General features: G+C 47.0%; 1 protein-coding gene across 1 annotated transcript in view; it reads right to left on the bottom strand.

Moving 5' to 3' along the window:
* Window positions 1-4,444: 4,444 nt before the first annotated feature.
* LOC143281702 (uncharacterized) overlaps window positions 4,445-12,500 on the bottom strand; it is a 98,654-nt gene continuing 90,598 nt past the window's right edge. Inside the window, exon 2 of the mRNA XM_076586958.1 lies at window positions 4,445-6,046. Coding sequence (XP_076443073.1) covers window positions 5,345-6,046 — 702 coding nt within the window. The 3' untranslated portion in view covers window positions 4,445-5,344. The remainder of the gene's footprint in view (window positions 6,047-12,500) is intronic.

The following is a 12,500-nucleotide window of genomic DNA, read 5'->3' on the forward strand; positions in this document are numbered from 1 at the left end:
AGATAAAAAAAATGATACAAAAATAATCCCAGCGACTCCATCATTGGGAAGCAAACTTCTGTGGGTGCTGCTGTGGATAGTACTGATTGTTCTATGGGTGTTGCTGTGTGTATTACTGATTGTTCTATGGGTGTTGCTGTGTGTATTACTGATTCTTCTTCTTCTTCTTCTTCTTCTGCGTTCGTAGGCTTCAACTCCCACGTTCACTCGTATATACGCGAGTGGGCTTTTTACGTGTATGACCGTTTTTACCCCGCCATGTAGGCAGCCATACTCCGCTTTCGGGGGTGTATTACTGATTGTTCTATGGGTGTTGCTGTGTGTATTACTGATTGTTTTATGGGTGTTGCTGTGTGTAGTACTGATTGTTCTATGGGTGTTGCTGTGTGTATTACTGATTGTTTTATGGGTGTTGCTGTGTGTATTACTGATTGTTTTATGGGTGTTGCTGTGTGTAGTACTGGTTGTTCTGTGGGTGTTGCTGTGTGTAGTACTCATTCTTCTATGGGTGTTGCTGTGTGTAGTACTGATTGTTCTGTGGGTATTGCTGTGTGTAGTACTGATTGTACTGTGAGTGTTGCTGTGTGTAGTCCTGATTGTACTGTGGGTGTTGCATATGTTTAAGACTTTCAGCAACTCTTTTTTTTTATCAAACGATTTTATGTTTATTTGAGACTCCTAATCTAATCCTTGGGGAACAAGTTCATGTCTATCACAGACTGCAGCAACCGACTGAAACTTCTGTAGCCATGATTAAAAGTGTTATTCTAATTCCGGTCACGACGCCTGGTGGGTAAAGGATGGGATTTTTTCTTCTTCAGATCTCCCTGGTCAACAGATGTGCAGACCCGTTAGTGTCTGAACCCCCTTCCTGTGTATACGCATGCAAATGATCAAACACTCAAGTCCATGTCAGCGTTCGGTGGGTTATGGAAACAAGGACATACACGGCATGCACCCCCACCGAAAACGGAATATGTGTGCCTACAAGGTAGTGTTTAAAGCGGTCTTTCACGTAAAATCCCACTCGTGTTTACGAGTGAACGTACGAGTGAATATTAGGAGTCGCAACCCACGAACGGAGAAGAAATAAAGAGTGTTTTCATGTACAGACCTAATTTGATCCTGAGTGCTTACAGCACGTATTCGTTTTCAAAATGATCCCAGCAAGCCTTGTGCTCTTACCAAATGAACTGAAAGATCTGATTCTGAAACAGCTAATTCCTTGTCCACTGAACTGGACGAGCCAGTACGTAATTATAGTGCCTTACACCCCCAGTGCACGGAAAAAGGAAGCTAGAGCTCAGTCAGCTGATGATGCGAGACGTCCCACCCGTCACTTCAACCGTCACTAACGAAGTCAGAAAGGACTCTACATGCTCACTTGAGTTCTGGAGAGGAGAGGGAGGAGGAGGTAGGACCGGGGAAAGGCGTACACAGGTATTGGTAAGTGGGGTGGAGTGAGGAAGAAGGTGTAATCGGAGATGTATGGGGCATGAAATTTGATCGATGATGATGGCCGTTACAGCGAAAGTGAGCAACGGTGACACTGAAAAGGCGCGTTTTCCACTGGGACGATTCCTCAGCACTCGTTTTAACAGAGGACCATGGACGTCGATACGCTGAGAATTTCCTCTCCCACTTAGGGATTTAATGTTCCAGTGCCCCTGCTACTAACCAGATTGGAGACGGTGTGTGTGTGTGTGTGTGTGTGTGTGTGTGTGTGTGTGTGTGTGTGTGTGTGTGTGTGTGTGTGTGTGTGTGTGTGCGTGTGTGTGAGAGAGAGAGGAGGGGCGGGGTAAGAGAGAGACAGAGACAGAAAGCATGACAGAAGAAAATTTTTTCTCAGTTACAAAAGCCCCATTCGAGGGGTTGACAGAGACAGAGTACGGCACAGATGAGACAACAGGCCACAGTGACAATAAAGATTAATTATAACGAGTCGCGTTTTCGCCCGGTGTCACAAGCCCAAAAGAAGGTCTATATATCGACACAAGAAAACGTACAAACCGCACGTGAAACTGGGTCCCTTTTAAGGAGCGGAGTTCACAAAAAAAGGAGAAGAAAAAAGAAAAAAAGAAGCAAGACAACGATGTGAGAAAATGACAACAACAAAAAATCCCACCAAAAAAAAAAAAAAAAAAAAAAAAATCTTTAAAAACTAAGAAAGGCCTTCAAATGTTTCTCCTTTATGACTTCTCTGTGAAAAAGAAATAAAAAAAAAACGGCCTTCAAATATTTCTCCTTTATGACTTCTCTGTGAAAAAGAAAGAAAAAAAAGCGGCCTTCAAATATTTCTACTTTATGACTTCTCTGTAAAAAAAAGAAAGAAAAAAAGGCCTTCAAATATTTCTCCTTTATGACTTCTCTGCAAAAAAGAAAGAAAGAAAAGGCCTTCAAATGTTTCTCCTTTATGACTTCTCTTTTTCTGTCTTCGTTGATGATGGTGGTGGTAGTGTCGAGGACCCAGTTGCATTGCTCGGACGGAAGAGCCTAGTATGGTCGTAACCCGCTACTAACTGTGTGTAGTATGGAACTGACCAATGGCGTAGTTCGGTCAACGTAGGCATTTAGTCACGTGTAACTGTCAAAAAGTTAGAACCAAGCAATGCAGCTGGCTCCTGTAGACCATGCAGAAGATAAAACTGACCATGGCCGGGCTACATAAGGCGATCTTTGTGGCGCTAAGTTTGCCTAGAGTTAAGAATGTTCCTAGGTATATAATATGGAATTTAACTTAGAGTTAGGAACATTCTTCACGATATGCAAACTTTGTGCTGCAAAGTTCGCTCATGCTACCCACTCTAGGACTGGCTTTCCAAAGTAGGGAGACGAAACAGATTTGTTCTTTAGAGCGTTGTCCTAATAAAAGCATCCATAATCACCCAAGCAAAACACTAGCAGGTGTGTGTGTGTGTGTGTGTGTGTGTGTGTGTGTGTGTGTGTGTGTGTGTGTGTGCGCGCTCACTTGCGTGCACTTACTTGCGCGCATGTAAATGAAATTATTACAACGGTCTCATACCTTTCGTTAGACTCTAATCCGGGCAGAGACAACTGTACACCACCTCCCAATCGTATCCCTCATCACCCCCGTTATTTCCGAAAAGGAATGGCAGGTATGGTGACGACCTATTATGCACCGTCAGGTCTCTCTCTCTCTCACACACACGCAAAAGCTAGAGCAACGGGGCAAGCATCACGATAGTAACAATGGTGTACTTAGTTTAACGTCTGAATAGTCTGGATGTTGTTCCCAACTGCACGTGCTTGGCGTATCCCTTCATATTGGACGCGCACAGTTGTGTGCGAGTAGCATATCATTATATGCATGCTGTGCTCAGGCAAAGCAAGCAAGCAAGCAGCTGCGTGCATTCAAGACATTCTGCATGCCTTTTCGCATGGAGGTTGCCGTGCATGCGTACAGGCCACCCACATACAAACGCGCGCGTGTGCACGCACGTGTACATACATATGTACAGAGACAGAAAGAATGAGAGAGAGAGAGGCAGGCAGAGAGAGAGAGAGAGAGAGAGAGAGAGAGAGAGAGAGAGAGAGAGAGAGAGAGTTAATGCAATCTGAATCGACTTTCCCTTCTCTGAAAACATGACTGGTATATCATAACTCCAGCTGATGAAGTAAATCTCCATTCAAACAGCAAACACATTCGTGTCAGAGAACTGAAAACGGTTTTTGCCGCTCCAGAGTCGGAGCTTGTCTCACTGTGCGTAGATCATAGATGGCTTTAGATTCTGAAACCGGTGCTCTAGTAGATTCTGTTGTCACTCTTTAGACTCTGAAGCCAAATCGAAGCCTGTCATGTGCTTTAAGAGAGAAAAAAAAGAAAAAAAAGAGGGACGATGGCTGGTAACAGTCAAACACCTTTCTCATGCACTCCACGTTTCGTGCAATGTGGTCAACAACCACACCACCAGACAGGTCATCATATGAAGACCTCTGGTGGCATGTCAGTCAGACAGTCAAGCAGAGGCTTAAGGTCACATCACGTGACGTCAGGTGGTGCAGTACTGAAGCAGCAAGTTCCGACGACCGGTCAACTTCCTGCTGGTGTATAGTACGGAAACGGGGAAAGACATCAGTGAACATCGTACTGTCCTGACCAAAAAAAACTTCACTGTGTCCTTGACCAACCAAAGCTCAAGTCCAGAACGGATAACGAAAAGTTCACCTCGCCAGGTACTAGTCGCCAGAAGAAAGTTTAACTCACTCAGTACGGCCAGTCCTCTCTTCTCCTCTACACAGACCCCTCGGATGTCCAGTGGGTGTCTGAATGACCCAACCTTTAGCTTCCGTCGTCAGAATTGTGGTATTCTTTGTCAACATTCACCTCTTCAGTATAAGAGCCTTCCGCTTGCAAATATTTTGATGATGGTAACTGGGGTGAAACGCTGTTAACGTCGTCTCTTTCGCCGTTCGTATGGAGAGAGTTAAACGTGTTTCACCGTGCTGAGCACAGGGATTTTTTCCCCCTCTTCTTCATGACACGGATAAGAAGCGTTTCACAGGGCACAGGCACCTGTTGTTGAGAAGTGTTTCACTATGCTGGGTACAAAGATTTTACAAGACGGACAAGAAGCGTTTCACAGCGGAGCATAGGCACCTGTTGTTGACAAGTGTTTCACTTTGCTGGTCCGCACTGGGAGCTGTATGGCGGGCAAGCGTTCACGTTTAGGGACTTATAAAAGTCTTTTACTATGCTGGCTGCACAGGGTCCTTTGTTAAAATGTGTTGGACTTTTCTGGGGATCAGTTACTTCATGGAGTACAGGGGACTACAGTTAAAAAGCATTCCACTTTTCTGGGCACGGGAAGTAAGTAATAAGACGGCTAAGAAGTGATGGGAAATTTCAACTTTACTGGGAACAGGAACTAGTAAGATGGTCAAAAGTGTTTTAACTTTGCCGGGCTCAGGAACATTATCTATAAGAGGCTTAAGAAGTATTTCAACTTTGCCTGACACAGGAACATTATCTATAAGACGCTTAAGAAGTATTTCAACCATGCCGGGCACAGGAACATTATCTATAAGACGCTCAAGAAGTATTTCAACCATGCCGGGCACAGGAACATTATCTATAAGACGCTCAAGAAGTATTTCAACTTTGCCGGACACAGGAATATTATGTATAAGACGTTCAAGAAGTGTTTCACTTTGCCGGGCACAGAAACATTGTCTATAAGACGCTTAAGAAGTATTTCAACTATGCCGGGCACAGGAACGTTATCTATAAGACGCTTAAGAAGTATTTCAACTATGCCGGGCACAGGAACATTATCTATAAGACGCTTAAGAAGTATTTCAACTATGCCGGGCACAGAAACATTATCTATAAGACGCTCAAGAAGTGTTTCACTTTGCCGGGCACGGGCAGCGAGTTCACCTTCTCCTGGAAGCGGCACCCGCCAAGCGTGGCCCTGACCCGCAGCCAGCAGAAGGTCTGCAGCGAGGGCACAAAGTCCATGTTCACCCCGTCCTCCTGCAGCATGCGGGTCACCGTGGCCCAGCGGTCCGGGCTCACCGCCTGCCGCGCCCCGAGAGTCAACGTCAGCAGCCCCAGCTTGCCGACGAACGCCCGCAGTACCTGCCGCCACACCAGCTCGCTGCCCCTGCTCTGACTCGGCGAGCCGCCGCCACAGTGGTGGAAGCTCTGCCAGTCGAAGAGCACGGAGATAGGGGTGGAGCCGCGGCAGTTGAGGCGCGCGATGTCGGCGCCGCAGGCGATGAAGGCGGCGAGGAGCGGCTGGTGGATGACCTGGCGGCAGTACAGCGCCAGGTGCAAGGGCGTGGACCCCGCCACGCCCATGATGTACGGGTCGTCAGTGTGGAAGGACACCAGCTGCTGCAGGCTCGGCGTCACGTCCCCGTCCGTCGCCGTGTTGGCGTCGGCCCCGGCCCGGCACAGCTGCAGCACGGCCTCGGGCTTGCAGTGCAGGGCGGCGGCGTGGATGGGCTGGAGACCCAGGGCGTTCTGCTGGCACGTGGGCACGTGCTGGTCCAGCACCCACTGCAGTACCGCCCTGTCCTCCTCCTGGACACAGACACACCATACACACACACAGGGCCATCACGTCTTTTGTCGAGAATTGAGAATATTTCATCCTTTTTACCTCATTTATGGCATTGAGGATATAAAGTAACATAGTCATTGGGATGTTTCCACAACCCTATGTCAGATGTGCGGTGAGATGAACCACCCTTTGCCAGTTGTTATGACCAATGAGAACCACCCTTTATTATCAGCTCTACAGCAAAGCCGAGCAACTCTCTTCCTTCCGGAAAAAAACACAACAAAAAAACACACACACACACACAAACAACAACCCTGCCATCACACAAAGCTGAAACAAACCGCTTCTTTTACCATCTGTGCAGTAACACCAACCAACAACCCCAGAGGAAAGACAAGGTTAGCCACAAACATCACTATTGCATTACTACGGGCAAGTAACGGTTCTAGATGCTCTCCGATAGATAACCGCCGACAGGAACGAACACGTCCTGCAGACAACGCCCTCAAGCATCGCCCTGTCCCTTCCCCCTCCCCTCCCCACCCTCCCTCTCCTGTCCTCCGCTACCCTGCCACCCCGGTTCCCTGAGGAGGGTGAGGGGATAGGGTGGCAACGTTAGTAGCGGCCTGGTCGGGTGGGGGGGTGGGGGTAGTGAGGTGATGAGGTCGGTGAGGGAGGGTGGAGGATGTCTGCTGCATAATGGACGGCAGTACAGACTTTGATCTTATGCTGCCTCCTGGACGGACAAGTGGGTTGTGTTGCACGAGCGGCCGGGACGTCGGGTGTTGGGTTAAATAAATCATGTGATTGGTTCTTCTCCCCTCCCCCTCCCCCCCTCTTTCTCTCTCTCTCTTGATTGACTAGCCGTTAACACACACACACACACACACACAGAGATGAGACAGAGACAAACATAGACTGGAGCTTGGAGGAAGGCCGGGGGGAAGGAGGGGGGTGTTAAGTGTGCGTGTGTACGTGCATGCGTGCGCGTGCAAGCGCGCGTGCGTGCGTTCAGGCAAGGGCGTTCGTTAAGTACGAAAGTACGCACGCTATCGTCTCATGAGAAGGACGTTTACCGATCGAGCGAACGAAGAACGAAGAAAAGACCTGGCATGACCCCCTTTTGCAACAGGGACGTTTGGGGCCACGGACTTAAAAAATCAAGTCCGTGACAGAGGGCGGGACCAGAAGATGACGTGAATAGATGGTGTGTCTGTGCCGGTTGCCGCTGACCATCGGTCACTCGAGAAAACAGGGACTGAGTCTGTATACTTCACGGAGGTGGGGGCGGGGGGTGCGGGGGGAGGGGGGGGGGAGCTGTGTGATCTTTTTTTTTTTTTTTTCCTGGTCGGCCTGAGTTTTCCCCGTTGTTCTGTTCTGTGTGATGATGATGGTCAGTCAGCTCCCAGTTCTCACCGTTCGTTCGCTTTGTAGTGGCGCTGCCAATGTCCGGGTTCACGACACGTCCACAGAGCTTCTTCCGCGTGAAGAGGGCTGTGTCTGTGTCTGTTTCTTTGCTGTATGTAGATCAGTCTCTCCTTCTTCCTCGTCTTCCTCGTCCCCACCCCACCCCTCCCCGCCTCCACCCTCTCCTTCTTCACGTCCTCGTTGTCCTTGTCATCGTCGTCATCATTCGTCGTCAGAATCTTCTACATTTTTCTGTTCCTTCTTCTTTCTCTCTCTCTCTCTCTCTCTCTCTCTCTCTCTTCTTCCCTTTCCCTCCTTAAAATTCTCATTGTCCTTGTCATCGTCGTCAGAATCTTCCTCATTTTCCATTCCTTCTCTCTCTCTCTCTCTCCCTGTGTGTGTGTGTGTGTGTGTGTGTGTGTGTGTGTGTGTGTGTGTGTATCTGTCTCTCTCTATCTCTCTGTATATCTGTATCTCTGTATATATATATATATATCTGTACCTCTCTCTCTGTCTCTCTGTATCTCTCTCTGTATCTTCTTCTCTCTCTCTCATTAACTAAGACATGCCGTTATCTAAAAAAAAAAACAACCACCCAGACATCTTCGGTATAACAAGCATGATGCTGATGTGAAATTACCGTGAAAACACGATGACCGTACTAATCCATCTTCTTTCCAGAGACAAAAACCCATTGAAAAATTAATATTGAGGATATATTGCCCCCAATAATCATTATATCAAATGGTTTCCACATAAAACTCTGCTTATGGATGAATACAGATAAAAGTAAGGAGTAATGATATAGATGACATAATTATTCTATTGCTTTAGATATATTTCATGTCTTATAACTTAGTGCAGATCCATATAATATATTTTAGTAAAGTGTGCAAGGGAACCCAATATCCAGCACAGGCTTTTTGAACTGACACTCGGCGTTTCTCTCTCTCTCTCTCTCTCTCTCTATATATATATATGTGTGTGTGTGTGTGTGTGTGTGTGAGACCTTAATCTCAAAACAGATTTCTTTGTGTGGAATCCGCGCCATTATTCTCTACCCCAAAAAGCGCGGCGCCACCATTTTTTTCTTTTTTTCTCTCTTTCTTTTCTTTGTGCAATTCTGTTTTCACTATTCAAGTAATTTTTCTTCAGAATTCTGCCAGGGACTATGCCCTTTGTTGCCGTGGGTTTCTTTCCTTGCGATAAGTGCGTGCTGCACACGGCGCTTCGGTTTTATCGTCTCATCCAAGAGACTAGCGTCCAGACCACCACTCAAGTTCTAGTGGAGGGGGAGAACATTCTGGAGATTGTGGGATTCGATCTGTTCCCTCATAGTCTCTCGCCTCCCACTTAATTGTATGTATGTATGTATGTATGTATGTATATTCGTAAAGAAGTGCTAAACGATAAACTGAAATTCACGACAAAGTCCGAGCGACGAATCTCCCTGGTACCTTAAGCTCGTATCTACCATTAAAATGAAGCAGAATATCAAATACGCACGAGGGCTAGGGGGCAGGGGGTGGGTGGGGGGGGGGGGGTTAGGGAGGGGTTGTGTCTTTCACATACAACTTAAAAAACACACCAAATAATGTATGTAACAGAACCAAGAATTGTAAAGAGTCTAAGAAAGACGATGTTTGAACTACTGCTGGTGACAGCCCCCGTTCCGGCCCCACCTCTCCCTCTCTCTCTCTCTCTCTCTCTCTCTCTCACACACACACACACACACACACACACTCACACACACACACACACACTCACACATACACACACGCGCGCGCACCCACACACCCACACAGAGTCACTCACACGCACATGCAAGAGAGAGGGAGAAAGAGAAAAGAAAGAGACAGACAGACGGACAGACAGACGGATAGACAGAGAGAGAAAGAAAGAGAAAAGGATACAGACAGAATAAACACAACTGAATATCATCGCTCAGTATTATACTCTCTCACTCTCCAATATAATAGATAGATAGATCGATAGATAGATAGATGTGTGTTGTTGTTGTGTTTGTTTTAACGCGCTCTCAGATCAGCTCACAGTTTTCACTTCACGCAGATTATAACGGTGGTTACATAACCCTAGTGGTCGCAACAGTAAAACAAAAACCCAGTTGAACCATATATCTCGGAGAGCTTGCCCGCTAACTGAAGTCTTCTTTCCCCGTCCCTCACTTCAGTTACGCCGACGACACTTGACTATTTGAACTCTACTAGCATGAAACAAACAGTCACTGAAGTGGTGACAACGAATCCACGCCCCCATTCGCTGGAGTTCCTGGTTCGCCACTGATGCACAACTTCCATCATGGTTGAATGCGTGATTTTGCGATTCCCCGCCGTCGGAGAGTGAATCCAAGTTAACGCACGTTTCCGTTGTCTCTGTCGGTCTCTCTCACGCGCGCGCGCGCGCGCGCGCGCGTGTGTGTGTGTGTGTGTGTGTGTGTGTGTAAGGGAATGGGGGAAGGGGAGAGAGACAGAGAGAGAAATAGAGAGAGTGTGTGTGTCGGTTTGTTTGTTTGTTTGTGTGTGTGTGTGTGTGTGTGTGTGTGTGTGTGTGTGTGTGCGTGCGTGCGTGCGTGCGCGCGCGCGTGTGTGTGGGAGTGGAGTGCGTGTGTGTGTGTGTGTGTGCGTGTGTGTGTTTGCGTGTGTTTGTTCGCCCTCCCACCACAGCCCCTCCCCCCATCCCCCAATCCCCGCACGCACACGGCACGTGTGTCTGACTCTCAAGGTACACACAAATCCGTGCACACAACCCACGGGGTTCTGTGCACCACATCACATCATATCACACCACACCACACCACATCACACCACACCACATCACATCACATCATATCACATCACACCACACCACACCACATCACACCACATCACATCATATCACATCACACCACACCACATCACATCACACCACACCACACCACATCACATCACATCATATCACATCACATCACACCACACCACACCACATCACATCACATCACATCATATCACATCACACCACACCACACCACATCACACCACACCACACCACATCACACCACACCACACCACATCACACCACATCACATCATATCACATCACACCACACCACACCACATCACACCACACGTGCCCTTTAAAACTCTGGACATAATTTTTTATATACTGAAGCCTCAAAGTCGCTTGCACCGAACAAGCGGAAGGCGAAACAAGTGGTACTGAAAGGGATGCGAGTGCAGACCACTCGAGTCTGACACCACCTCCCCCAACCCTCACCCCCCATTGATGATGACAGTACAATTAACAGACCCACTAACCCCCATCCCACCCCCTATCACCCACCCCCCCTTCTATCCGCTAGTCAATTCCGGTCCCTTCAACTCCATGCACCGATTCACACACACACACACACACACGCACGCACGCACGCACGCACGTGCGGTGAGGAGAGTCTGTTTCAAGTGACGGATATCCTCCTTGTGGGTTCTTTAAGTGTAGGGCTGACTGAACACAGCACTGAAACACTCGTCATTCACCTTCCGGGTGGGGGTGCCCCCCTCACCCCCCCTCGCCCCCCCCCCCCTCGACTTTGTCACTGCCTGTGTGTGTGTTTCCTTTGTGTTCTTTTCTCTCTTTTTTTTCCCCCTTTTTTCCCCTTCTCCTTCCTGAAATAGAGCTGGGTTTATTCGTCGTCTCTATTTTTGCCACGTTCATCATCGTCGTGCGATGTATGTGGCACTGTCATACTAAAAAAAACCCCCCAAAAACAAACACAACCCCCCCCCCAAAAAAAAAAACCCTGGTGATTTAAAGCTGGGGGGGGGGCGGGGGGGGGGGGGGGGGGGCGGGCGGTAATTTCCATCTTTTATTTTTGGCCACATTTATAATTATTACGTATCGCCTCATGGCGGTGCTTCCTACCAATGTTGACTAGACGTCGATACAGGCAGGCGTGGTCCCGGAAACTTACCCTTAAAATGGCGCATTATCACACACATCGCATTATCTCTCAGTCGTGCTCTTTCTTTCCATACCCAGTTGACAGATTTTAAAGGCAGCCTAAGTATAAAGGACAACTCAGCCTTACAGTAGAGTTTTTTTTTCTGTTTCTACCTCGGAGACCGAGGGTGACATAATCTTTCCCAGTGAGCACTCAGTAACTGAATGATAAGTTATATAAATCGGTCACTCCATCACTTGAAGTCAATCGACACGAAACATATACGTTCTCCGAGTCACATTTTTTTTGTTGTTGCTGCTTTTTGCTTGTTGACTCACTTGTGTAAACAAAATGAGTCTATGTTTTAACCCGGTGTTCGGTTGTCTGTGTGTGTGTGTGTGTGTGTGTGTGTGTCCGTGGTAAACTTTAACATTGACATTTTCTCTGCAACTACTTTGTCAGTTGACACCAAATTTGGCATAAAAATAGGAAAATTTCAGTTCTTTCCAGTCATCTTGTTTAAAACAATATTGCGCCTCTGGGATGGGCACAAAAAAAATAAAGAATGAAGCCTAATTATATGCAAACTGCATTTACAGTTATATTTATATTTTTTGTATTCTCTAAACTTGGCACTTTGATCTGATATTCTGACCCAACTGCTAGAGCAGTCATTATTATCATTTTTTGTTCAAACAGGAACTTCTTTTGCTAAGCATGGAAGTTTTATTTATTTTGCAAACGTTTTGGTGCAGATAGTAAAAAAAGGGGAAATTACTCTGTAATGCTAGGGGAGTTAATTTGCTTTAAACTGATCTTTCTCATCTTAAACATTACATTTTGAAATTATACTTAATACATAAAAAGCTTGGATTTTTTTAAAGTGTATCACAAGTGAGTCTTTAAGGCCTTGCCTCTCTTGTTTTGTTTTGTTGTTGTTGTTGTTTTCCGCACGTCGAGAGAATAACAGCAACATTCGTCCCCTGACTGATGTTCAATAAAAGCACGAGGACAACAGCCGCCATGCAATACAGCCCGACTTCACTTCGTCGCCATCTTTCTTCCTCCTCAACGTGAATGTGGCATAATGCATGTTCGTGATGTATTTGAGAGATTCCGGTAATAATCACT

This window comes from Babylonia areolata, chromosome 4, assembly GCF_041734735.1.
Source record: "Babylonia areolata isolate BAREFJ2019XMU chromosome 4, ASM4173473v1, whole genome shotgun sequence".
Classification (NCBI taxonomy): domain Eukaryota; kingdom Metazoa; phylum Mollusca; class Gastropoda; order Neogastropoda; family Buccinidae; genus Babylonia; species Babylonia areolata.